Source organism: Rhipicephalus sanguineus, chromosome 4 (genome assembly GCF_013339695.2).
Source record: "Rhipicephalus sanguineus isolate Rsan-2018 chromosome 4, BIME_Rsan_1.4, whole genome shotgun sequence".
In the NCBI taxonomy this organism is placed as follows: Eukaryota; Metazoa; Arthropoda; class Arachnida; order Ixodida; family Ixodidae; genus Rhipicephalus; species Rhipicephalus sanguineus.
The window spans coordinates 68,655,756-68,683,444 of NC_051179.1; the positions used below are offsets into that span (position 1 = coordinate 68,655,756).

Genomic DNA, 27,689 nt, shown 5'->3' on the forward strand with positions numbered 1-27,689 from the left:
TGTAGTTTGTTCTTTACTGGTGTAGCAACTATTACCATCAGAGTGGTCCAAGAAACATGTTTTTGACCATAAAAAAGGAAATTTCACTTAAATGGAGATATTGCATAACACACACCATGGGTGCACGTGCGGTGTAAAATTGTACTACACCATTGCAGTCTACATAAAATTTATCCGGATTTGATATGCTTCCTGATACGTTCAAGTGGCATCACATCTGCTTCACTGAGTAAAACAAGGCTTAATCTTAAAGGGGTCATGAAACATTGTTGAAAAAACACAACCTGCGGAAAGCTGACACGGCTATGAACTGCTCTGCAAAATATTACAGTCGTGCGCGCCACGTAAAGGCCACAGGCGGAGCGCGAAGTTGCCGTTTCCTCAGGCGCCCTCTTTTCAAACAGAGGCCAGTTCTCACTCTCGTCGGTGGGCGGGGCGTCTGCATGTTGACGTCGCGGAGACATAGCATGCTTATTGGCCGATAGCCGGATGAGATGCACTTCTTGCCATGGGGTGCCGCCACTTGCCCGCGCCGCACTCCTCAGTCTGCTAACTTTACACGGTAGCCGCACTCGCGCTTGCGAATCACAGCGGGAGAGCGATTGCGTTTCATGACGCGCGCTGACGCAACTTCTTACCCCCGTGCCATCCCTCCCTGTCTAGCTTTCAGTGCGCTCGTCGGCACGAGAAAAGAGAAAGCGCTGAGAGCGTGCGCCAAACCCCCGTAACTCCGCTCATTCTTGACGGATTCGAGAAATTTTTTGCGGCAATAGATTCGGGAGGCAGTAAACTCCGATACTGAGGTCATTAGATCATTACTTGGAAAAGTGGTTCATGACCCCTTTAATGTTGCAAGCTTTTGTGTCCTTAGTTTGTAACTGAAACGTAAAAATATTGGTGCATTGAAAGAGCCAGTTGCATGTGTTGTAGCAGGGGCATTTGTCATAAAGGAAACGTCACTCGCTGTTTCTTCATAGTCGTCTTGAAAATGGCAAAAAAAAAAAAGAAAACATACTGGCGTGTACCTAAGAAAAGGATCCTACATATACTCCGTACATCCACCACTACAAATATACTTCCCAATCTATTGTTTACTGCACTTTTTTTTGTTCTTCATATTAGAAACAAACTTGAATGAATTTTACTTTAGCTAGCTGAATTATAAATCAGTGGTATGGATTCTCTTAAATCAGTTTTGACAATTCTGCAGGGCTAAAAAGTCTGTCTTGGTAGCTTAGTGGCTAAGATATTTTGCTGCTAACCTCGAGGATGCGAGCTTCATTCCTGGCCACGGTGGTCGCATTTTACGGTAGTGTTAAAGTGCAGAAACACCCTCATATTGCAGAAACACTCGTATAAAATGTAGAAACACTTGTATTACACCTGTACGTAATCTTAAAGGCCATGCTAAGGAACTGTGCTGGTTGTCAATGTTCCAACTCCTGTGTCATTTCCAGCAAGCTGTAATGCACTGCTGTTCTTCAGCATTCATACAGAGAATGCTTTTGCATTGACATGCTGTTTGTGAGGCTTCTCTGCACCTGCTGTCTGAAACTATGCTTTGTATGCAACGCAAGATTTTTTCACTTGGCATTCGATAGAGGAATATATCTGAGGATTTTGACGGCGGTGGTTTTATGCTGGCACCGCTTCAGATCGAAGACGGATGCACGATAGCCAAGCTGCGGGAAGACCTCATCTCGAGGGACGAGGCACTTCTTCGGCTGGAGGCCTCCCTGGAGCAGAAGTCCAAGGAACTGCTCGGTCTCAGGGACAAGGCGGTTGAGCTCGTGAGTAGCAGCTTCCATCATCCTTGGCCCGTCTGTGTGAAAGTCAAAGGCCTCTCCCAGCAATCTCCAATTACCACGGTCTTGAACTATGTAGCTGCTTCCCCGCAAGATTTCTAATTTCATCACCATGAATTATTCTTTGTCGTCCTGGACTGCACTTCCCTTTCCTTAGTACACAATTCTGTAACTGCGGTAGACATAGAAGCTTTAGGTGGCATGAAACACCTTTTCGCTTCTTACGGGGTTGTCGTAGCTCCTTTTGATCTAGCCTCAAACAATGCCAGTCTGTTTTGCTGGGTGGACTTGGACTCAGTCAGGAAGTTGTGGCTTGTTTTTATCCAAGCCTCATTTTACTGAACATGTAAAAATGAAAATTAAAAGCCTTTCCTATGCAACAGCTATATACTATAACTGCTAACTTGCTATGTTATTAAGAGGCATATAATCAATGGCACACCACCATGCCAAATTTTGGTCAAGTTGAACCACAGCAGGTGCTTTAGCACTCTTGTACTGATGATCTCAACGTGCTTTGTCATATAGCTCACCTGTATGGTTTTTTCATCCCATTTCGGTTAGCGCAGTTGCATTTACGAAGTTGTTCTACAGCCTTGCTTGCGACTGGTGTTAATGGCAGTACACCATAACCTCATTATAACAAAGTCACATCTCACACGAAAATAACTTCGTTATATACGAAAATTCGTTATAAACGTGCATTCGTAACACTGTATTTATGACAAGACTATTTTTCATTTACTTCATTATAACTGATAATTCGTTATATCCGTGTTCGTTATATGAAGGTTTGAGTGTACTACACTGACAAAATCATAAGGTTTGGAGAGAGTTGGGCGTGGGAATCGATCATTTTAACTACTGCCATGAGACCAGTCAATCAATTTCTTTTTTTTTTCTTCAGGAGGAAAACCTGCAGGCTTTGAAGGAAAAGGACGAAAACCAGCAGCAGGTCATTGAAGGTGCGCATATTCTTTTTGTTTCCATGATTGCTTAAGCAAACGCAGTTTGAATCTTTGCAAAATCTGCAAAATTTTGTGGTGAGCTCGCTATAATCATGGTCAGGAGACACTTGAGAAATAGGATCGTACAGGTAGATGTACAGGTAGAGGATACAGGATAGCGCAGGTAGAATACAGGATGTTCAAAATTAAGCTTTATGGTTTTCACTGCAGCACTGGAAAGAATGTGCAAACCACTTTTGCAGATAAGTTATGTATCCAGGGAGACATAATTATTACTGTCTGCTGCCCAATTAACTAACATTGAATAATGAACTTTTTAGCGACTGCAGCAAGCGGGCATGCATTTCTACACAGTTCTACTTGGAAGAATTCTTCTGTTATGTCTGTGCCCCGAGATATTCTGCTGACAAGTTTAGTTGCGGTTTGCATGATTACGCATGCAAGGCGGTGAGCACTGGTGCAAAGCTCCTTTCCGATGTGCCATGGCAGTTCCGTGTGGTGTTTTCAGGCCCGTGGCCGGGGGGGGGGGGGGCCTAGGGGCCCGGGCTCCCCCTGAAATTTTTGTGATAAATAATAGAAATAGGTCTTTTTCTCAAATAGTCAAGGTTTTAAGCAAGTGCCCCCCCCCCCCCCCGAAAAAAATTCCTGGCTACGGGCCTGGGTGTTTTATCTAACAACGGGTCAAAGGCATAGGCAAAGACAATAACGGTTACCCTTTTACTATCGATCGCGATAGCAAAGAATGACTGTTCGTCACATCAGGGAGGAACATTGCGCCGATCCTCACCGTCTTGCATGCGTAATCATGCAAACCGCAATTAAACTTTGCAGCAGGATATCTCGGGGCACAGACATACTAGAAGAATTATTCCAAGTAGAACTGTGTAGAAACGCTACCGTCTCCAACTTTTCAATACAATCGCGACCTCTTACTGCAGCCGCTAAAAAGTTCATTATTCAATCTTAATTAATTGGGTGGCTGACAGTGATAATTATTGCCTCACTCTGTGTCCCCCTGGTTACATAGCTTATCAGTGAAGTTGGTTTTCACTTTCTTTGAACACTCGGTATACCATAAGTATATGGAAAAGGACTTGTACTTTGTGGTGGATAGCATTGGGAAAAGTGTAGACAACAGAACAAGGAAGAAAGGCAAAAACGTCCTGCCATCGTTATTGTTTATTTCACTCGGAAGTGAAGCAACTCTATGGATTTCTAAATTGTTATTTAAAATGAATTCCTCTATGTTTAAAATGCTTAAAAGCTAATCGCTTAATGTTGATACATTCGGTAACCATTTGTAGTATGCACTCGTAACTCGCAGCCTTCAGAGTGCTTTGCTTCTCCTGTGTCTTTTCAGATCTGAACAGCAGGCTAGCAAAGGTGCAGACAGACTACGACTTCCTGAGCGAGGAATCCCAGATAATCAAAAGTGATGCTGCAGGTATGTACAGGTTATACTACTACACTTAAACCTCGATATAACGAGCACGGATATAACGAAGCAAATGAAGAATAGTCTTGTCAGAGATGCAGTGTATAATAAACATTTATAACGAATTTTCGGATATAACAAAGTTATTTTCGTGACAGATGTGACTTTGTTATAATGAGGTTTGAGTGTAGATTGTTTCACAAGCATGTGATCATTATTATGCAGTGCAACCTCATTGACAGGGAACACGAATATACCTAGGTATTGGATGTAATGAAGGAAATCTAAAATGTGTTTTGCTGCTATTGGCTTGTAATAAATATATGTTGTATTATGAATCAATATATATTTGATTAGGTGTATCGAATTAAGGTATTTATATGTCTTATCTGACCTTGTTATATTGGACGAGAATAAAGGCCATTGAGGGGCCTGATTTTTGTTTTTCACAGGAACTCGAAGCCATCATTATAGTGGGGCGCAGGTGTATCATTAAATATTGGCCACATTTGTGCGTACTAAGGGAGTTGCAACCACTTAGATGTGGAGTTGTGTATGGGACAGACATACGTGAAACTGGTTGTCTAATAACGTGTGCGTGTTGTGTACTATAACTCATTAGGGTACCATAAGTCAGCGTTGCAACGAGTGTGTCTAATTTCCTGACCAACATCTTGTGAAAAGTGATTTACAAACATGACTTGCTTGTGATATAGAGCATATTTTCTAGTTTTGACTAGTACGAATAATACTTGTCACGCCTATGCAGTAAATTAAACTGTTTGCCTCGTGGAACATTACATAAAGAGAAAAAGTATATATAATACAGGCGAGTAAGCTTTACTTTTCCTTCGTGGCTTATAATTTAGAACAAAAAGAAAGTATTTATATATATAAAAAGACAAGAGCTCCTTTGCCATGAAATAACATGTAGTGTTGAAGGAAATAGTGCTGGTTGAACAAGGACATAAGAAAAAGACGCACTACACGTCCTTGTTCAACTCGCGCTATGTTCTTTGATGGCAATGCACCAGCAAGGCAAAATTTCTCTTGCGCTGAAAATGAAATGCTCATGCATCTAACTCTCGTGCAATTGTCATAGCAGTCCTGTATATACCGACCGCATCTTCCAAAGTTGTTGTTTTGTCTCACTGCAAACTGTTACGTTGTTTGCAGACCAGCAGCGGCTAGTCTCCTCTCTGGAGGAGCAGTGCAAGCAGTTACAGGCCCAGAAGCTTGCCCTGGAGGAAGAGATGGGCACAATCCGGTTGGCCGCCAGCGGAGGCTCCAGCCAGGTCGAAGAGCTCAACAGCCGGTTGCAGGAGAAGGAGAGGTGAGTGGCCACTCCTGCTTCCGCACGCACTCACCTGTGCAACCAGCAAACATTGCAGCCTGCATTGTGTGTAACAATTCTTTTAGTTTCCAAGTAAAGCCTTGCTTACAATTAACATCATAAAGAAGGAATCAAATAGATAAAAAGTACCGTATTTACTCGATTCTACCGCGCCCTCGATTGTAACGCGCACCTGTTTTCTGCGTCCAAAAAGAAAAAAAAACGTACAACATCGATTCTAACGCGCACCCATTTTTCGTGAGAGAAATGAACAAAAGTACGTAGGAGTCCACCTTTGCACATTCAGAAAAACAGGTATTTGGGTTTTAAAGAACTAAAGTTTCAAAAAAAGAAAACACAGTCAAACGGCGGCCTTGCCGCTGAAACTGTCACCACTACGGCGGCGATACGAGTCGCGTAATGGATCAATCTTCGTCGCTGTCGGACAACTCCTTGTCACTGTCAACGCTCTTCGAGTTCGGCAAACCAGCCTTGCTTTTGTCCACAGAAACTTTTTCGTGAAGCTTTGCTGTAAAACAATCTTCTGCTTCTCTTAGCGCCAGTCTCGCACGCACGTTTCGGCAACTCCGAACGACCACGATGCGGCCTGATTTCCGTCCGTGTCTGCACATGTAATAACTTTTCTTTGAAATGCGACATCGTGGTGCACTCGTTGAGTGTTTGGAGGGGGCACTTCCATGCCGCCGATGCGAATGCAGAACGAGATGACAAACTCCTCAGCACACGTACTGCACGTACGAACTGAAACTACCACCATACTGAAACAATGACAGAAATGGCCGAGGCGCGTAGGAGGCGGCCATTTTGAAATGTCGATGGCAATGTGATAACCGTTTTTTCGGTACTCGATTCTAACGCGCATGCAATTTTACGACTCGTTTTGCCGAAAAAAAGGTGCGCGTTAGATTCGAGTAAATACGGTAATCCTTTCATCATACTACTTGCCTTCCTCTCATCATACTGGACGTTTAATGAACTTTAGTCTCCTGTCGGAGGCTACTGACGTGTCTAAAGGGACGATATTGTGTCAAACAGCGCACTCGCTGATAAAAAGGAAATAGTCATTGATAAATCTGGGTAATTCAATGCTACAGCTATGCATTACACATATACATTGTTGACCATTGCATTTTCATCTGTGAGCACAGTGCCTTTGACACAGCGCAGTTCCTTCATTCAGATCCTCATTCTTGGCAATAGGTGCTGTTTAGGCCTGTTCGGTTATAACGCTGTTTGCGAGGTAACAGCATAAGCGTAGTCATAGTCATAGTCATAGGCATAGTCATAGGCATAAGCATAGTCATGTTTGAGAACAGGCCTTGGCACCTATGTAACGACGCAAACTTTGTAAGCAGTTGCCATTGGTATAGGTCGATGCACTTGAAAGCCTTCAGCTGTCTTGACACACATGGTATGTATTGGCATGTGTGCTGAAAGCGTTTGCTTGTCTTACAGGCTAGTGGAAAGCCTGGAGGCCCAGGTGCGCACCCTGTCCCAGGAAGGTGACAAGGCAAGGCAGGAGGTGGCCCAGCTCACCGAGAGGCACCAGTCTGTGGTTGAGCGCACCACGGCCGAGCACGACCGCGAGATTGCCTCATTGCAGCAGAGGCTGACTGACCTGGTGAGATTGGGCAGTTTGAATCGGGCAGACGAGATGAACAGATCTCGCTTTTTGCTTGCTTGTTGCTGATAGGTTTTGAAGTACATACACGCAAACCTCATTATAACAAAGTCACATTTGCCACGAAAATAACCTCATTATATCCGAAAATTCGTTATAAACGTTTATTTTTAGCACTGTATCTATGACAAGACTATTCTTCATTTACCTCGTTATAACCGATAATTCGTTATATCCGTGTTCGCTATATCGAGGTTTGAGTGTTACTATGTTCAGAATGCTTCAAAAGAAACCATAGCTGGTACTGTGAGCAAAAATTTGGGAGCTCGTATATCTCTGAAAACTGAGTTAGCGGTAGTAGACAAAAGATAATGGTTAAAAGGCGTGGGGAGGAATTTGCAATTGAGGAAAACATTATATTAATCCTAAGTGCCCTTCCCTAATCACTGGTAAGTTTATTCAAGGTCATGAGAAACATCTTCAAAGTGTGAGGCTTTAACTTCGCAGCCTTCAAGCCACTCCTCAAAGCCAAATTTGATCTTATAATGTCCTCTCAGATTACTTTTAAATTTTTACTACTATTTTCGTGGGTTATATTCATAAATGCTTTTTGCATTTTTTGCCATATTTTGGTACATTTTGGCTTTGGCTCTATAGCTTAACAGGCCAGGTGGCACTGAAAGTGTCTGGTATGGTGGTCTCTTCCAAAATTTTTGTCGCTTCTTTATTCTTTCTTTTTTTAACCTTGCCGAGCAGGAGGGCAAACTGGAAGAGCGGGTTCAGCGGTGCCGGACTTTGGAGCAGTCCAACAATGAAGCCCAGGTGGAGTTGGAGAGCCAGGTGCGGTCGTGGCAGGACAAGCTGGCTGCCGCAGAGCAACAGGCCCAGAGGCTCACCCAGGAGATCGAACAGGTGAGGGTAACGTTTAGGCTCACATGCTGATGCAGGGGCAAACAGTGATTGCTGGGAGGAAGTCCTTTGCTCAGCCATAGATGTATTGAGTAGTGGTGTGCAAATAGTAATTATTTAGATCGACTGGACTCCGAACCAAGTAGTGCCCACAGCAGATTGAAATTTATATTGAGTACATTTCAAATACAGTTCTCAAAAAAAGAAAGAACAGCCATTTCTACTGCTTATAATTATGGAATGCAGTGTTTGCATTATTGTAGTATGTATTTTGTTGTAGAGTCCTTAGCATTATAGAATTTTGTTCTTTAAACGCACTACTAGAGCCTTAGGCGTAGTAGATACGCAATTCGTTCACATACAGTTGAGTGTGGTCAATTGCAATTTAGTAGGCTTGTGCGAATATTCGAATAATACAGTATTCGAATTCGTTTCAATTCGAGTTTAAATTATTGAAAAGTTCGAAGTATTCGAAATGAACGAATAGGTAAATATTAGTCCGCTTATAACCCCCTAGCAAAGGTGGTTTCACAGCGTAGGAGAGGTGCTAAACCGTGAATACACCTTTCCAGGAAAAATTTGCAATGTCCGTTTGTAACTTTCTGTAAAGGTGGTTTCACTGCAGTAGAGGGGTGCTGTACCGTGAGTACACCTTTCAGGAAAAGTCCGTACTGCCGCGAAACCCCACTTCAAGGCTAAATGAACATACATATTACCCTCACATCGATTCATCATTTTTTAAGTTTAAAACTTGTTATACCGGCTTATATGCTCCAAGTATAGTAAATTTTTAAAATGTAACATATTTTATAGGTTATTATTTGCATTCTACCGAAAGCCAAATCCTGCTACTATTAAAAGTTGCTTCTACTTCCTTTGAACCAAAAAGAATGACATTTGCACATGCCTTGTTATAATTTAAAAAAAAAACGTGCAGGTTGGTTGGGTCATGACAAATATGCTCATTTTTCTTCATAATATGTGATATATACTATTCGAATTCGATTCGAAATTATTCGACCAAAATCACTATTCGCTTCGAATTTGCTTTGAACCTAAAATTTACTATTCGCACAAGCCTACAATTTAGGATAAAAAGCCTGGCTTGCTGATTAAAATTGATGATTCATAGTATAGTACTAAAGCTGTTAGAATATTCATGATTATGAATTGTGTAGTGACTATTAAATTTGACAAATGAATCTAATAAGGCAGTAATCAATTTATTGCAAAATTATTGGAAACTGTGCTTGTTTGTACAATGCTCACGGAAAGAAGTGCGTCAGTTAGTGGCTATGTAACGCATATACTTTCGTTTCCACCATCTTTAGTCTCAGTCACATTGGTGCAGTATTGACTGGTATGCTTAACATCACTGTGAACTCGGCCTTTAGTGGCCGAATCGATAACAACATGACATGGTTACATCAATTGGTTGTGCATGCCAGTCGTTAAATCTAAATTTTGGTGCTGCGTTCCATTCTGTGAGCATCGTGCATCACGATAACACTTGGGGGTATCGCGATTATCGTTATTCAAAATATCCAGATATTCGAACAACTCCTCCTGAGAATGACTGTGGCAGCAATGGTGGTGTCAGTTGTGGAGGTCTTTCAAAAGCTCTGGAGAATGGTGGAGATTGGGGATGCAAGTCGTTTTAGTGTCGGTGAAAACGTTTTGACAGAAGTGTGGTGGTATGCAGACGCGAGAACTTCTGGCCGAAGAGCGGCGCCTGCGCGACGCCCAGAGCCAGGACCTGGGTTCAGAGGCCTCCGAGCGTGAACGCCAGCTGGTAACTGCCCGGGCGGAGATGGAACGCCTCAAGGCCGAGTTCGACGCTCACCGCGAAGACCTGGCACACCAAATCACCGAGACCAGAGAGCAGGAGGCCCGTGCTGTGGAAGAACTTCGGCGCGAAATGTACGTTGCTTCACTTTGTGAAGTTTTCTTTGTTTTTTTTTTTGCCTGTATTCTTATAGCAGTACTGACATCACGTTTATGGCTTCTTGTTTATATAAAATGTACTAGTGGAGACCCTGAACAACTTGCTGCTATAGTTTTCCCGCAAACCAGTTTTGGTTTAGTTATTCGGGAGGTGTGGCCTTGTAGCGTGAAAGTAGAATGTTTAACAATCTTTTAATTCGCTTTGGCTAGCCCGACAGTCTAATACGCTGCTAGATCAGGTTGTGCAATAAGTAGAATTATGATGACTCGGCAGTATTACAAGGACCACCTTATTTACTCAGGTAATGATGGCACCCTTGAACATTGCCATAAGAATGGAAAAATGGGGGCTAGGCTTCCACATGCATTCAGACTTAATGCATGGGAGCCTTATTCTGTGTTGGTCACTTTCGGGGGATACTTGTTACTTTGTTGGGGTACTGACAAAATTTCGCGGCTGAGACAGCCTGCGGGATCGATTCTTGTGAACATGCATATATCATCTCCCAAATCTGAACAGTCAACTCAGTTTAGAAGGTAATTTATATTAATTTTGAAGTTCGCGTGCCCTATCTAGCACTATAAGCCGCACCTTGCGACATTGACATCATAAAAAGTGACCTGAAGGTGACCCCAAACTTCCGCAGCGTCACTGCTGCGGCCGAGCTCCAAAATGCCCAGCTAAATGATGACATCATTGTTGCCATTGCGCTTTTGCTGCGCTTGCACTAGCAGGGTGCTATTGGGCGGCTACTCGCGAGTCCGTGCCCACAGTGAGCGTGTGGAAGACTCAAAAAAGTTTTTGCGACCAGGTGACAATGATGACGATGATGGCAACGACATCGCGCTGCACATGCCGCATGCAAAGTAACGCGTGCAGACGATGCAGGCAGCGCGGAAGTGCCTCACAGTTGTGTGCCATTACACACACTAGATGGCATTAGTTGCTCATGTTGGTTCGTCGTTCTTGGAGCTCTCGCAGAAACTGAGACTAGTCGGCAATAAACAGACTGTAATTAATTATTTGTCGTGTGCTGCAGCAAGCGATAGACCGTGTTATGACTAATAGGCCTCCAGCAATATATTGCAACAAAAAAAAAAAACTCCACAGCAACATTTTTGTGTCAGTACCCCTTTAAATGTGCACTGACTGGCAAAGAGTGTGTGCAGAACACTTGTCACTCCAGTGAGGTGTGTAGTGGATACATATGACATTGTACAAAAATGAAAGTATCCTCAAGGAGTGTAGAAAAGTACAGAAGTTTATAATACTGCCCCATCTGTTGACCTTTCGGAGTATGAGAGACTAGCTGAGAATTTTTTCTCAGTCTTTGTTTCCAAGCTACATTTGCTTGTGTGTTGATTTATCCTTGTCATAGGGAGAGCCAGATAAGCGTCATCAACGAATTGCGGCAACTCCTCTCCAAAGCAGAAGAGGACAGGCGGACCCTCGCGGAACGCAACACGCAGCTCGAGGAGCAGCTGACACAGGCCAGTGCCGCACAGCAGAAGGTGCATAACCAATTTTGCTTGCCTTTTGGAAGAAGCACATAGTTATAGATTGGCTTGCAGTGAATTGCAACTCAAATTACGTGTGCTGTCTGGGATATTGGCATACACGGAAGTAGCATACATGGAAGTGGCATACGTTCGTCAGTGTCACACTTAGTGACGTTGCAGGAACGTGCATGTTGCTGCGATATTGCATGTTACAGCACATGTGGTACATGCGACAACAACCGCAGCCTCTTTTGTTCTTTTGTCATATAAGAGAACCCCATCGCATGGTAAAAGTTTGTAAAGAAAATTTTTATGGTGTTGGCATCGTGAAAAGTTTTAAACAACTTGCATTCTTACCGAGAAAATATCTAAACGAGAGCACTTCGTTGATAAAACTGATTACACCGAACTGGTATCGTCTCTGCAGCTAAAGGACCTCTGCTCTTTTTTTGTGCAAATTGCTTTAAGATTATTGTTTCACACTAATTACTATTTTCATCAACATTGTTTTAAACCAAAAAATTCATATTTGTGCAAGCAACATTACTAGAGCTGTGCGAATAGCAAAATTTTGGGTGCGAAGCGAATTCGAATAATAAAGATTGAGTGCGAATCGAATCGAATAATTTCGAATAATTTTCGAATATTTCTCAAAAATTTTTCGAATAATTCGAAGTGAAATTACAGAAAAAGTTGCAGAGAATCCCTAAGTATGTTCTTGTGAGATAGCAACATGAAAGTGTTTCTTTTCGCTAGGTTGATGAAGCGCTGGTGGGGTCATATTTCATAGTTGTCGTTCTTATCAAGAGTGAGGCAATGTAGAGGCCGAATTGTATTAATGTACATGATTTGGTGCAACCAAAGTGCTGCCGACAACACTTTACACGTGATAGGCAGATATGCCATTTCCTCAGCCTCTCCTCCTCTTTCAACTGCTGTGGAAGGCCAACTGATGTGGCGGACAAGGGTGTGCTCCCTTCAAGTTCCAAATCTGCCTCGTAGACGTTGATCTATAAGAACATCTGAAATTTTGGATGCTAAAAAGCTTCGGCGTCCGATTTTTCGGACTTCCTGCCCAAATTTCAGGTCCAAAACAGCATTAAATGAGCCCCCAACTCTGCCACATCTTTCATCTCCACATTGGAACCAGCGTTTTCTAGAGTTAGTACATTTGCGACCGTAGCGGAGCTTGAAAGGCAGCTTTGCCGCAATACGGGGGTGTGATGAGGTGAAGCATATTGAAAATTTAGGGACCACTTCCAAACGGACGTTGACTGTCTCTTGGCTAAGTTCGACCGTAACGGACCTTGAAAGGCAGCTTTGCCGCAATACGGGGGTGTGAGGAGGTGAAGCATATTGAAAATCTAGGGACCACTTCCAATCAGATGTTGACTGTCTCTTGCCTAAATTCGACCGTAACGGAGCTTAAAAGGCAGCTTTGCCGCAATACGGGGGTGTGATGAGGTGAAGCATATTGAAAATCTAGGGACCACTTCTAATTGGACGTTGACTGTGTCTTGGCTAAGTTCGACCGTAACGGAGCTTGAAAGGCAGCTTTGCCGCAATACGAGAGCGTAATGAGGTGAAGCATATTGAAAATCTGAAGGGGTCACTTTCAACCAAACGTTGACTGCATTTGTTTTTGGGAAGTTCGAATAGTTCGAATAGTAAAATTTCAGTGCGAATCGAATCGAATAGAAACACTATTCGAAAAATATTCGAAACTTCGAATATTCGCACACCCCTAAACATTACATGTCATGAAGCACAGTTTACCAAATGTTTAAATGGAGCATTCAGAACACACAAGCTGTTTGTTCGTGTGCCCAGCTCTTTTAAAAGAATTTCGGCGATCATGTTTTTATAGTAAAAAAATTCAACGTGCAACGAAAAATCAAGCACAAAAGTGCATGTTCAAGCACTTTCAAAGTACGGATTATGTGCTTATCAACAGAAAAGTTTATTTAAAACAATACATGTGTGTTTCAATATCAGGGAATTCATGTTCTGAAGAAAGCACGTGAAGAGTATGACAGTGCCTTCCATTCACTGATGTACTATGTGCACAGCGTCAGGTCTGATTATGACTACATCTGATTTGGCAATACAGAGTGATAGGTTTGTTTCAGAATCGATAATGAACTTTCACGTGTGAAGCACGAAAAAAGATATCAGCCTTGTAATAGCTATGCGCTGTTCTAAAACTGGAATATCATTACTAGCCATCTGTGATGAAGGCAAATTAATAGTATTGTGATGGGCGTTATGAAATCGCACTGCTCTCATTTGAACTATTTCCACTTAATAAATATCGGTCTCGATATGTGTATCTAGTGTTGATGGGAGCTCTTTATTAATTTAGGTATTGCGGTAAGTGTTACCGTATTTACTCGATTCTACCGCGCCCTCGATTGTAACGTGCACCCGTTTTCCGCAACCAAAAAAAAAAAAAAAGTAATACATCGACTGTAACGCGCACCCATTTTTCGTGAGAGAAAAGAACAAAAAAAGTCCGTAGGAGTCAAACTTCGCACATTCAGAAGAACAAGTATCTGGGTTTTAAAGAACTACAGCTTCAAAAGAGTAAAACACAAAGTCAAAAAGCGGGCCTTGCCGCTAAAACTGTCACCACTACGGCGGCGATACGAGTCGCGTAATGGATCAGTCCTCGTCGCTGTCGGACAACTCCTTGTCGCTGTCAGCACTCTTCGATTTCGGGAAACCGGCCCTGCTTTTGTCCACAGAAACTTTTTCGTGAAGCTTTGCTGTAAAAAATCTTCTGCTTCTGTTTGCGCCAGTCTCGCGCGCACGTTTCGGGAACTCCGAACGACCGCGATGCGGCCCGGTTTCCGTCCGTCTCTCTGCACATGTAATAACTATTCTTTTAAATGCGGCATCGTGGTACACTAGTCGAGTATTTGGAATCGACGCTTCCATGCCGTCGATGCGAACGCAGAACGGGATGACAATCTCCTCAGCACATGTACGAACTGAAAAAATGGCAGAAGTGGCCAAGGCGCGTAGGAGGCGGCCATTTTGAAATGTCGATGGCAATAGGATAACCGAGTTTCTTTTTTTTTTCGGTACTCGATTCTAACGCGCATGCGAGTTTTGGACTCGTTTTGCCGGAAAAAAGGTGCGCGTTAGATTCGAGTAAATACGGTACTGGTGCATAGCATAAAATTGGCAACCTGGTTTTGCACATTCTGCGATGCAGGCCGATGACGGCAGCGCAGCAGAGATCAAGGCACTCAAAAGCCAGCTCGAGAACCTGCAAAACAGGTAAGGTGAAGAAAAGAAACTTGAAGTGGCACTCGTGTGTGTGTGAGATTTCATGAGATACTGTTCGTTGGAGTTGCTGGAAACTGACATCACTGTCCAAAATTATGCGAGGCAGAGGCACACATGCCTAAAACAGGTGCACTGCTGAAGCCTAGTGAGGAAAGAATTATACTGGTGGCTGTTCCTTTCCAGAGTTCATAGACGGCTACAGTAGCCTGACCTTGCTACGCTGTTGGGTGTGCGGTCAGCATTAATTCCGATCGACAGCTGCTTCTGAAGTATAAGATATGTTATGTTTTTGTACGGTTGGACATGTACTTATGCGGATAGCGGCTTACACTTTGGTGATAGGTGTCCAGGGTTCTGTCAGGGCACTTCAAAAGCAAACTCAAGAGTACCGTTTGCATCAGGCAGTCAAGAGAATTGAGCGATAGGACAGTGCCTATTTGATCTTCACTTGAGCTGCTAAAGGCCAGGGTATATCAGAAGGCAAAAAAAAAAGATCTTGAAGTGGTATAACTGTCCACCTGGGCTTCTGGAACTTTGAAGAACAGCACAGTCTACAGCCTTGAAATTCTTCAGTTATATCGCACATATGTTGAGCTCATGGCATGTCGATAGCTTATAATGATGAAAAGCGATGCAAAATTGGGCATAAGAGCTAAGAGTTCAAATGCCATCTGCTTCTATGCCATTTGATTTGGGCGCTTGGCACCTTCGTTATTCACCAGGCCACAGTGTGCAGTTTCAAAAGTAACTTGGCTTCACTTCTACAGGCTATGAAATGGAGTGGAGATGTTGTACGCTTTCTTGGGATTCAAACCAAGGACTTTGTTTATACTCGCGAAATGTTGCTCGATATTCTAGTCTAGCAGTCGCCCTGTTAACATACCCAGTTATATGCCGAGTTGTCGTGAATGCCACTGAGTTTCAGTACAGGCTCGTGAAGGAAGGAGAGTAGGAGTTGAAAGGGATTTCTTTTTCTAAACTAAGAATAACTGAGAAAAAAATCGAATAAGGCACGTATACCTCTCGCAACTAGTAGGCACGCCTCCATGATATCCATTTCATTTTTTTTTGTTGACTCTCACTCACGCATTTAATGATGGCTGACTGAATGACAACAAAGTTATATATTTAATCATTCCCCCCTCCTCTCTCTCTTACCTAGTGACCACAAAGTAACGTAGTGGTTTACATTTTAAGGGGCGTTTGCTATGTCAGAACAGTCGCATACTGTTGCAGTGCTTGAGTCACACATAATGTTGCTGCCGTAGCATTTTCTTTGGTTATAATGCCGATACATACACAAGGCCAGCTGGTATTCTCATAAGATGCTTAACCTTTCCAAATCGATACAGTGTTATTTCAAGGCGCTCTATATTATATTGCAACAAAAATAATGCCGTAATACCTTAATTTATGTGTGTTATAGTAATCATCCCCAATTGCCTTGTAATTAAATATCTATTTATTTGGGACCCATTTATGCTCTGTTTTTGCATAAATAGAATGAAACCTCAGGCTAAAAATATAGTGCAAATTCGTTCTCAGTTGGTCCGCGTTAAGCAAACAAAAATTACACTTTTGACGTGGGTCGCGGGAAGCGGCACGTCGAATGACTCGTCAAATATGGTAGTGCCTTCAGCAAAAGGGATCATATGCAACAGTACACTGCAAAATGAAGTTAAATGTTTTTATTATAGAGGATAAATGTATTATGCAGGAGGTTCAATTCATCCAAAGCTCAGTGTATTTCGCTCTTTCTTAACCCCTAGTCAACACAAATAGCAAAAGCAAGTGGTGTACACAATTGTGTACATAGCGTCTCAAATTGAGATGGTCCTGAAAGGCAGGTTGTCAACGTTGAGGAGGTATTAACGGAGCTGTATTAATTGTTATGTTTAGGACGTTTACATTGTCGATAGTGTCATCCGCATATTCTGTACAGATATTCTACAGTGCCTTTCTGTTCACCTTTGTCGCTCAGAGCAGTGAAAACAGGTCTGTATGCATCGGCTGTAAGACGCAGCCTCAGGGTTTTTTTGTTTTGCACCGTATGCCATACACAGCCTCTCACACAATAGGTGGCATGTTCTGCGTGCAACTAACCCAAAGCTTTTTTTTTTTTTTGTGCATGCACTATTGCCTAGTTGAGTGTGGTAACACCATCAGTAGTGTGCAGGAAGCATGAGGGGAGGCTATGGGTGTGCCTTGGGGGAGGAAGTAATACGCTAACAGGTGGCACTCTGCCACTGTCTCTCTCTTTTTTTCCCCCTTTCTCTCTGTCCCTTTCTCTCTCCTTCTCTCCTTGCTTCACGTGGTAACTGAACCCTTCCACGACGGTAAGCGTGCAACCCCTCTGGAATGCCATCTGGGCCCTTGTTGCCTTTTCGCTCTTCTGCGTCGCCTACATCATGCGCTGAGTGCACACTGAAAGCTATACGCTGCGCTGCCTTGCCCGAAACCACGCGCTGTCGCGTTTGTTGGAAAACCAACAGGCCCCTGTTTATATTCTCTCGAACAGACATCGTGCAAAGCTTTCCAAGACCGGTTAACTCTGCAAAGCTCTTGTGGAGCTTGCGCTCAGAAGGTTTAACACGATGTGTTTAAGATTAAAAGCGAATGACACATACTCATGCCCTCTCATCCTTGTGTATAGTTGCTTAGAGCAGCATCTCCTGAGTTTAAGAACCTCGTTTCTCCGGTAGAGTGGTCAAACTTGTGGGCTGGCATGGCCTCAGGAGCAGAGCTACAACTATGGTGTGGTCTTCTGTTAGAGGGAACGTTCTGATGTGCGGCTCCAACTTTGCTGGTGTTCCATCCGCAAACATGGACAGTAGCTTGGTCAATGCGCTGCACAGATGTGTAGCAGAAAGCTGTCCGTGTTGCTGACCACAAGTGATCGGCTACAAAACTGGGCAGTCCTACACTGGCCAGAGGGAAAGATTTGCTGATGCCCTTAGCACACAGGTTCCGTTGAACAGTGTATTGTGCTATACATAGTAGTTGCAGTGTCCTATGCAGTATTAGTCCAATAAAATGCATTAGCTGTGCCACTTCTGTGGGGAATCGCATTAATGTCTCCCTGTAGAGGTGCTAAAACACCTCTACAGGGAATACAGAAAATAACAGAATGTCGATGTTGACCCTGACTAGGCGCTTTAATCAAGGGTCAGCACAGGAACCTGACCAGAGCACTTTATTCCTGCATAGTCTGTGAAGCGACACACGGTGTGCTATAATTTTTGCTGCAAACATATCATCTTTCACTTGCTATGGTGATAGCTCAAAATGTTTTTCCTGCTCTGATTCTCACCTAAACTTGCAAAGATGCATGTTAGGTCCCTAAATAAGGGGTGAGTGGGTCGAGGGGTCCGCGATGGCTGGAAGCTTTGAAATTACTGGTTTCAAAGATGGGCAGTAACACCTCACTGATGGCATTTTAGCTGTATGCAGAAGGGTTTCTTGGGAAACTTTGCACTTTGTCTGTCGATGCTGGTATCTTTACGTCTTCTGAGCATTGCCTCTCTTGCGCATTGTCTTGCATGGAGGCTGTGCTGTTATTTCCTTGATGCCGCGAAGCTCTTGGTGAACCCTTGTGATGACTGGTGAATGAATGCAGTATCTTGATGGTGGCTTTCGTTATTTTAATGTGGCCACTGATTTGCCCCACCTTTTTTTTTTTTTTGCTCACTTTAACTGTTTCCCGAGCATGAGATGATCAATGCTGTTTCATTGTCACGTTACATGTCACTTTATTATGGCTTGAAAGAGAGGTACACGTTAATTAACAGTGGGGCTTCTCTTGTTTGCTGGCTGTTAATCAGTTCGTCTTTGTCATCCTAGAACTGCTTCCTTTTTGGATGTTCACATGGGCACTTTGTGATTAGCCTTCCTTCTGGTCAACATTTCGCATCGCTATTTCAGTTGTTAGAGACCTTGTTTTCTATCGTAGACGACGCTTGCGAAACATATCCTACTCTTGCACTTGTATCCAACATACACGGCTTTCATTGGCTACTAAGACTATGTTCCAATACTTGGCGTAGATGACTAAATAGACAGCTAGGTAGACAGGGGCTACCGTGTGTCTTGTTCAAATCATTACACAGCTGGCAAAAATATCAAAGTAGAAAACGGCGCAAGCTGCCCTGCTGTCCATACAAGATTGCTCCTGAGCAGAGTGCTTAGAAACCGAAAGGGAAGGTTGCCTACGCACAAGAAAACGTAGTAACACTTTTCGCGCACTTCATGTGAGCTACGTTACAGTTTGCATAGGCTTGAGTGTGGAATGTGGTAAACTGCGGCCACAATATGAAGCTTTCTGTAGCTTTTTCTCGTCTATATGAGGTGGCATAGGGTCAGAAGTGACGTCTTCCCAACGTGTTCCATTTCTTGGACTTGAAACTGACCTCTCAGCAGTGGCAGCAAACTGTCTTCAGTGCTGGCCAGAACTGGAATACGCCGTAGGTTTTCTGGATGCTGATGCTCGGGGCGTTTTAGGTCAGACATTCCAGCTGAAAGAGACGACCACGAGAATTTGGGTTGGTCATAGTTCCTAGGAAGAGCGATTCTTGACATTGCTGTGGTTTACAAGGGGTGTAATTTTAAATCTCTGCCTTTGACAAGTTTTGTCACCTAGTGGTTTTGTTGCGTTGTTTAAGGTATCTCCAGTACTGAGAAAATACGAAATGTTACTGTGTTTCTCTCCTAGTACTTTGTAGTTGCTCTTGCATGACAAGTTGATGTTAGTGTGCCATAGAAGCCAGAAATTGAACAAAAATACTTGATTTTCAAGTGCAGCAGGCCCCTCTCAAGTTCCCTTAAGAATGACTGTGAAGTAACAAAACAATACATGACCGTCCAAGAGCACTACCCCAATGCTTGAACGGAAGAGGATAACGAAAAAAAGAGGGGTTGACATAATCAGATATGCAAACGATCCTTTTAACTGATCTCCAAATTGTAGTCACAGTTGACAAGCTTGTGTACAAAAGTACATAGCTCATTTTTTACATTGGTTTGAGCGCAGCAGCTGAAGTATGCAGCTGCACCAAATATGCAGGGATTCAAACAGTCGTAAGTGCGCTCACTTACAGGACGAAAACATTGAAAGTAGGCGAACGAGAAACAGAACAAGACACAGTTATCAATAAACACAGTGCGAATTTAATATACTATTTGAAAGACTCTCAGAAGCGGTAAAGCAATGCAGAATTTTTTTTTATGTGGAACAAAACTCTTTTTGCTGTTCGAACAGCTGTTCTTCGAATATTACACAACAGCCACAATATTATGATCTCACGAGTTCGATAGCATGTTTACTGGCCAAGTAATGCTTTTGTTGATATAAATATGGAAACCAGTCCATATGGACTGCATCCCAATAAATATGGACTGCATTTCAGCAAACTAAAGTAAACACTTAATGATTAATAGCAATCTAAAGGAGGTTAAGGCAAAACTTGTCAAGTTTGCAAGAACTTTTAGTAAACCTGAAAGGTCCAACTATATTACTTTGAAATCCATTATGACATCACATGCAAAACAGGAGAGATCGAAATTTGTACTTCTTTTTATGCTTTAACGACTATCATATTGCTTCAAAATGAGATAGTGTTTTGAAATAATGCTTTACCAGTGCAAACTGATTTAGCATTTATCTTTTATGCCACTTTCAAGGGAATCAGCATTTCTATGGAAGGTGTGTTGAATATGTCAGCTGAGTTTTATACAAGCGAGTTGTGCATTTGATGTGATTGCTCTTGCTCACTACAATTGTAAGCAGCTTTTGGCTGACCTGCTCACGAGCCGATGAGAAGCCATGAGGAACAAGCGCTTGGATCATGCATATCATTTGCTAACACATCAGATGAGGGAGTAGTTGATGTTGCTCGTTATACACAAACATGTTGCAATTCATGGGTATCCTGCGAGGTGGTGTTCTTGCTTTTTGCTGTGTCGCTATGACTCGTGTTTCATCACTCTAACCAAGCAAGCCTAATTATCTAACTGCTATAATAATGTCTCATAAAAACAGTGTCATGTTGTTGGGCCCCTTAATTAGTGCAGTGGATGCGAGGCAGTAATTGGCGTCTACTTGCGACTGCTTGTGCAAATGCTGAGACAAATCTTTTTGTCTACGGAGCAGCTTTCTGTTTGTTTCACAGACTTCTTGTAGTTCAGTTATGACAGGCATCGCAACTATAGAATCTTCGTAATTAGGCCATTATTATGAATTGTGACTTGTCTGCTGTCATCGGAAACATTTTCTATGTCATGAATCTGGACACTGATTGGCTTGAAGTTATTAATGGTAGGATAATGTTTGCACTACCTTTGTCATCTTGCCTCTGGACAGCCAAACATCTTGGCATGTCATTTGCGGAAGCTATGCCTTGTGACCACAAGTGACCACATTTATTTATTTATTTATTTATTTATTTATTTATTTATTTATCTATCTATCTATCTATTTATTTATTTGCCACATACAACATATTCTGTTTATAACACACACAGCAGAAGAAAGTAAAATGTGGCAACAATGCTATACAAGTTGAAAGTTGGAGGCCGCACTGTAATCTATTGCAATTAGAAAACTATGCCTGGTGAGGAGCCAGCTTTCTTCCATTCAAACACACGCTGTCCTGATTTAAAAACCAGGAACCAGTATGTCACAAAATCATGACAACTTTTACGGTTAGGGGGCAGTGGTGGTGTGCCAGTTAACTAGGAGGCTGACAGGCGATGGTGGCCCATAGCTTGACTGACAGCTCGGAAAACCAGGTTGACTTCAGGCGAACTGGCGTATGGGAAACCTCTCAGGTGGAGTTCCGAGTTGTCATTGGAGCTTGGGTTTCATGCTGCTCTCATTGTGTCTGCCTCCTTATTGATTAAACATTTAATGACAGTGCGTTGCCAGTGCGCTAATGCATTGCAATGTAGGCCAAACACAACATGTTCGCCCACAAAACAATTAACATCTGTTCACACTTGTTACAGACAGTAAAACGCTGTGCCCATGGTGTCTTGTTCGCTAATTCCTCTTGCCCTAATTTTTTCGTGCAGTTTTAACCTTATTCAAAGTAAATGGCCCTTCCTCTCACTAACGTCTCATCCTACAATGTCTTTGTGGACATCGCACGTGAATTGTTGCTAGTGATTCTGGAAACTATTAGCTTAAGTTAGCAGTGACTGTCATTCTTGACACGTATTGGTTTTCACATTCTATGAGCATTGCTTAGTACTACTACAATTTGTAGGTACCTCCTTTGTAACAATTTCACATATGAAACCAGTGGTTCTATGTTTTGGAAGACACTATTCTACTTCTACAGCTTTGCACATTTCTTACGCTGAGCTGAGGATACGGCTGCTGCTAGCAATAGACGCTGCGGTGGCATTTCTATCTTTTGCACTTCTGACTTGTCTTTTAGCCTGAGTTCAAAGTTATACCAGCAATAGATATATTTTTTCTTTGCATTTAAGAGCATGTAGATCGACGTCAATTGCTGCCTCGCACATATCTTGATTGTTCTCCATCTGGGAGGTTTCCCATCATCCAGTTCGCCTTAACGCTGCATTTTCTTTTATGCATGCTCCAGCAAAACTGTTTCTTTCCTCTGCTGATATTTTACCTCTAGGCTGCCATATCTATCGATACTCCTATCAGTATTCCTTGCTTGTAATGACAACAATGTGAGCCTTACTGTACTAACTGTGAGCAGTTGTCGGTTACTAACTTGAGATTTTTTCCATATTGTCAGGATTTCACGTCACAAGCACCACAGGGACTGTGAACTTATTGTTTGTGATGTGTAGCAGTACAGACAACTGCAGAGTTATGCATGTGCTTCAGAGCCATAAGGGACTTCCAGCGCATGCAGTCCAACCACCTGTGTTTGAATGTTTATGCCAATGTATCGGATGCATTTTTGTTAGAGTGACATGGAGAATGCATGATGTGCAAGGTCTGTCAACCGGAAAGAAATGTTTAAGGCAGCTTTAGTTTTACCTGTGCTTGAATGCTTGCACTTTTGTGCTCAGAAATAGTGAAACCGGTGGTGTTCACGTTGTTCACCTGTGTGACTTATGGGAGAAATGTTAACGTCCTTTTACACATATCCTGATGTGAGCCGATGACATCTGCAAAGACATTATGTGCTCTAGAATGATAGTATTGTTGATGTACTTGAAATTGGGTTTAAATGCCACTGACTAAGTTTTTATGGTCAAAAGTTGCACCCTGACTCATCTTTCAAAAATTGTGCAGTAGTTTTGCTCTGTCTCATTAGTTTCGTGCAGCATGCAGTTGGCGCATGAATTTGCACGTTACGTGGATGATGTATGCATCTTCTCCCTTCATATTAGAGAGAAATGCATTTTGAGAATTTGCCCATATTTTGACATTGTCCGCAGTGGTACAGAAGTAATGTTCTCGCATTCTTCAAAAAAAAAAAAACAGTTTTATGGTTTTCTTTCTCATCTGGTATTTCTGTTGCAATAGTCCTCGAGCATTTGTGTGCCGATCACAATTTACTGAAGAGTGAAATCTGTTTTTACTTAGCTTTCGAGTCTAAAGCTTCTTGCGGTTTCAATATCTTTTGTGACTGTAAGTGCTTAGCGCACCTTTTAGCTTAATCCTTGAGATCTGTACTGTGACTCTTGATTCGAAAAGCCATTATGGTTGCACATTTTCTCTACCTTTGAAGTGAACAACATTGTTCAAACTATTCCTGCTGTAGTTTACTTACGTTAATTGAAGTTTGTGGTAATTTCTCCGCAGACATACTGCTGTTGTATTAATTTGCAATTCCAATGAATCGAAATCAAGCCTACGCTCTGCATTGTAGCACACTTTGCTAATAAGACAGAGTGCAGATTTACTGCTTTGGTCATTGCGGTCAGTGGCGTAGTTACAGAATCGCCGATATGTTAACTTTGCATTTGGTTGTGTCGAGATCACTCGAGGTTGATTGAAGCAAGCTTGCTCTTTGTGCACGTGATCAAAAACAGCGTTCATCTTACCATGTTGCAATTATGAACAGTTACGTCGTTCTCTGCGCCGCAATAAAAGGCAGCGCTTTGAATTGCAGTCTGTGTGTGCCTATTTATCTTTGTGACGGTGTAGTCGGATACACTTTCAACAAAGTGCAGACCTTAAGACAGAACCAAAGGAGGAAAACACAAGACAAGTGCTCACTCGGCACCTAAAGCTTATTTAGAACAGACAACACACATAATAATGAGTAAGTAAGGGGCACAGACGACACTGTACATACAGCAATAACGAACACGTGCAATATTGAATCAGATGGCAACAGTTCTACTAGAAATTTCTTTACTACTGACAGATGTGTCACTGACACAGCCCTGCTCATTCTGTCTGAAAATACCCTTTTCAGCATCTTCAATGCCTTTCGATGTTCACGTTCGATTCCTCAGAGGGCTAGATTTCTTAATTCTTTGAAGTGGTCATGTTGCTGAGGCCAGACAGACGTAAAGAAAAAATTGACAAAGGGTGCAGTCATAGTATTGAAGCCAACACAGCCAGCCAGGCAAAGGTGGGTAAGGGTAGGCCAAGCAATTATCTTGCACTTGAAAGAACTAATGCACATTTACAGTGTTCCTGCTAGCATCTGTAAGGCAACAGCCAAGTAGAACATAGTTGACAATTTCAGTAATAGATTTGCATGCTTCAGTGGCGCTCCATCTCAGAAAAATCTTGCTGCTAGAGCTGCCACTAATATCGGTGTATTCTCTAAACATTAATGCATGTTGTGACATGCTAAAATTTCTACAACTGAATCACAATATAACAACCACTGATGAAACAAGTTATTGGACTTAACGATGTAAACTTGAGATATACCGTATTATGTGTCAATATATTTGCATGGCAGAAGTGCATCATTGTATGGATATCGGATGTGATGGAGGTGTTTCTGAATCGTATGCAACTTCTATATAGTTGGGTTCAACTGTATATCTTCATAAACACATGAAAGTGCGATTGAGTATAGCCGTGCGTTAGGTAAATTGATGAGGCTGCGAATATCTAAAGCATAGTGTGAAATAGGATGATGCAGGACATGGATAGACGGAGTTTGAAGCGGCCTTCGTTCTACACTGGGTGTGAGTGAGGCGGTGATGGCGCTCATTCTTATTGCTTGATTGGCCTCTTATAGCACCAACACCTGCTCTTAACCATTACCTGGGCGCTCTCGTGCAATAGCAAGTTTCGGTGCAATGTGTCGCTGCCGTTGCGGCTTCTGCTGATGCTTTTTGATGTGGCTGTGTGTGGCTACTGGCTGCGATGTGAGCGCATGCATTGGCAACCCCCCACCCAGGGAGCAGCAGCTTTCCCAGGCCAGGGAAGAGCTGCGGACCATGTTGGAGCAGGCCAAAGGCAGGGCGGAGGAGGACCAGCGCAAATTCAGCCAGATGTCGCAAGAGGTGCGTTCAGTGCACACTCGTCTCGTGCTCCTTTTGTGTAGTTTCCTTGTTTTTGCTCTTTTACAACTGCGTCTTCTTCCTTACATATGTAGGTGTCTCAACTGGAGTCGGAGTTGGAGCGCAACCGGTCAGTCCGAGAGCTGCTGCAGAAAGTGCAGGACGAGAAGCATCAGCTCGAGGCTAAGGTGGCCGAGCTTAAAGCTCTGGCAGCTGCTGCTTCAGCTTCAGCTCTCAACGGCAAGGCATCTGTTCCTGCAGCAGCCCCTGATGTCAGTGCCGCACGTTCGACAGAAGGAGGAGGTGAGGACATGAGGGAACCAGCTGCAATAGCTGTAGGGTGTTGAGCACGAACATTGATTTGCCAGCTTAAGTAGCTATACTTCCGTAAGGGCAGTTGCAAGTGCGCCTGTTAAGAAACCTAGGTTGTCAAATTTAACTTTGGTGTCTTTAGTTATTGAGATGTTATTTTTTGGTAAATTATCGAACACTGTTAAATCAACGAAGATATGAGGATCATTGTGGAGCATTGTCATGTCTCCTCTTGTTTTTTTCTTTCTTTTTGGAATAATTATATTAGAACAAGTAAAAATAGACAAATCAAAGAATATATATATAAAAACTGGGGAAACATCAAGGCACCGGCATAACATGTACATCCCTCCTCCCAGATCACACAACGATTGTTTTAAGTTCAGTTTCTTTCCGCGGGCGATCAGTGAGTGGAACAGGCTGCCGTATTCCACTGTCTTATCGGAATGTGTACCTTCTTTCTTAAAAAGTCTAAATGACGTCGTATATAAAGAGGTATAATTCATATTTTGCTTATTTTCTGTCCTAAAGAGCAAAGTACTTTGGCTATTTCTTGTCATTCATTGTTATGTTATAATAGAAGTTGTATAGGGAGTACCTATTTTTTTTGTATGTATGTTTGTTTTTTCCACCCCTGTTATAGCCCAAATGGGGCTGACAGTATAATAAAATGAAAATGAAATGAGTTTAGGCAATAGGTCTGAATTGTGAAATTTAGGTACACTCTGACTATTGTATGCCATATTCAGGGAATCTACACATTACTATAGTGATTCACGTCCAGTAGTTGCACATGTCTGAATATTTGCAGCATGTCTTTCACTGCAGCCAGCCTGGAACTTGCTAGATGCAGTGTTGTGAAGTACTAATTATACAGGAGAGAAGCATTGTTTTTTCTTGCTTTTTCTCCATCACATTGTTGTTCTCAATTCTCATTGAACTCAATCACGTGGTAGTTTTCCAAGTGCCGTCAGAATGCAAAGTGTGGTGGAGTGTATGGCAGGGTTGAAAGTCTCTGCACTTGAAAAGAAGTCATGGCAGTGTTGGAATCGTCATTGAGTTACAACCTACACGAACTGGAGCACACTTGTCAGTATCTGGGCTGCAGCTGTGCTATGTACTTTTGGAGACTCTGTAAAGGGATGGTGTACGTTGCTGCCATGGCCATGAGCAAAGCACAAATACACAAATACCCGATGAAGGAGGTGGGAGAATGGCTGCTGTGATAGCTTTAATTGCTAAGCACTAACATGTGCTGCGGAAGATGTGCGTTCAGCTCCTGCCTATGAAAAGTTTTCGTTTCGTACACTTTCATTTTCCCGTTTCCTTCTTATTTTTAATAAAGCTAATGTGTTCTCTCACTCCTGTCCCCTCTATTTCTTCATTGTATGGTTGTAACTAGCAAAAAAGACCAGGCCCATTTGATCCCTTTTTCTCGTATATGAAAATAAATGTGGCAGATGATGTAGTCACACATGCACTGTGTGGACTTGCAAACACCTTGAAAGAACTGTCTAGACTCTTTGCAAGGAGTTCAGCATTGAGGGCCCAGTCATTCCTCTTACTGTACCACATCTCTGCTTGTTGTTAGGGTCATACACAACCACAGCTTGTGCAAATGAGTTCTCCATTTGCTGAAACGTTACTTCTTAAGTGACTACGGCAAGTCGGCAAAGGAGGGCAGTCCTTCTGTGCCACCACCCCCCCTTCCCCCAACCTCTTTTCTTGTGTGACGGACTGTTCAGTGTGCTGGCTCTGCAGATGCATGCAATTAGTATTTTTTGTACTTTACAGGTGGTGACCTTGCACTCAAGGAAGAGAGAGACAGTCTTCAGATGCAGGTAAGTTCTTTTTCTTTTTTTTGAGATACATGTCAAGGGACTTGATTCGAGAATGTATCAAACAGGCTGTCTCAGTTACGGCATTTTACAGGAAGAAAGCCAGCTAACAATGTTTGGGTACATGGATATATGTGGGAATGTATAAGGAGTTTCCAGCTAAAGTGTGGCATTTTATAGTGAGCTACTGTCTTTGTCACATTTGGTGCTGATTGTCTTTGATTCGTGGTTGTGATTTAAGTATGCTTGTCCCAAGTCTTTTG

General features: G+C 42.6%; 1 protein-coding gene across 3 annotated transcripts in view; it reads left to right on the forward strand.

Moving 5' to 3' along the window:
* Positions 1-27,689, forward strand: part of LOC119390188 (CAP-Gly domain-containing linker protein 1) — a 108,251-nt gene that overhangs the window by 75,167 nt on the left and 5,395 nt on the right. For all 3 annotated transcript variants that reach the window (XM_037657751.2, XM_037657752.2, XM_037657754.2), the window contains 12 exons: positions 1,656-1,790; positions 2,713-2,770; positions 4,134-4,217; positions 5,385-5,541; positions 7,018-7,183; positions 7,940-8,095; positions 9,795-10,012; positions 11,416-11,548; positions 14,754-14,818; positions 25,174-25,279; positions 25,372-25,579; positions 27,383-27,429. In XM_037657751.2, the coding sequence (XP_037513679.1) occupies positions 1,656-1,790; positions 2,713-2,770; positions 4,134-4,217; positions 5,385-5,541; positions 7,018-7,183; positions 7,940-8,095; positions 9,795-10,012; positions 11,416-11,548; positions 14,754-14,818; positions 25,174-25,279; positions 25,372-25,579; positions 27,383-27,429 (1,533 nt within the window). The remainder of the gene's footprint in view (positions 1-1,655; positions 1,791-2,712; positions 2,771-4,133; positions 4,218-5,384; positions 5,542-7,017; positions 7,184-7,939; positions 8,096-9,794; positions 10,013-11,415; positions 11,549-14,753; positions 14,819-25,173; positions 25,280-25,371; positions 25,580-27,382; positions 27,430-27,689) is intronic.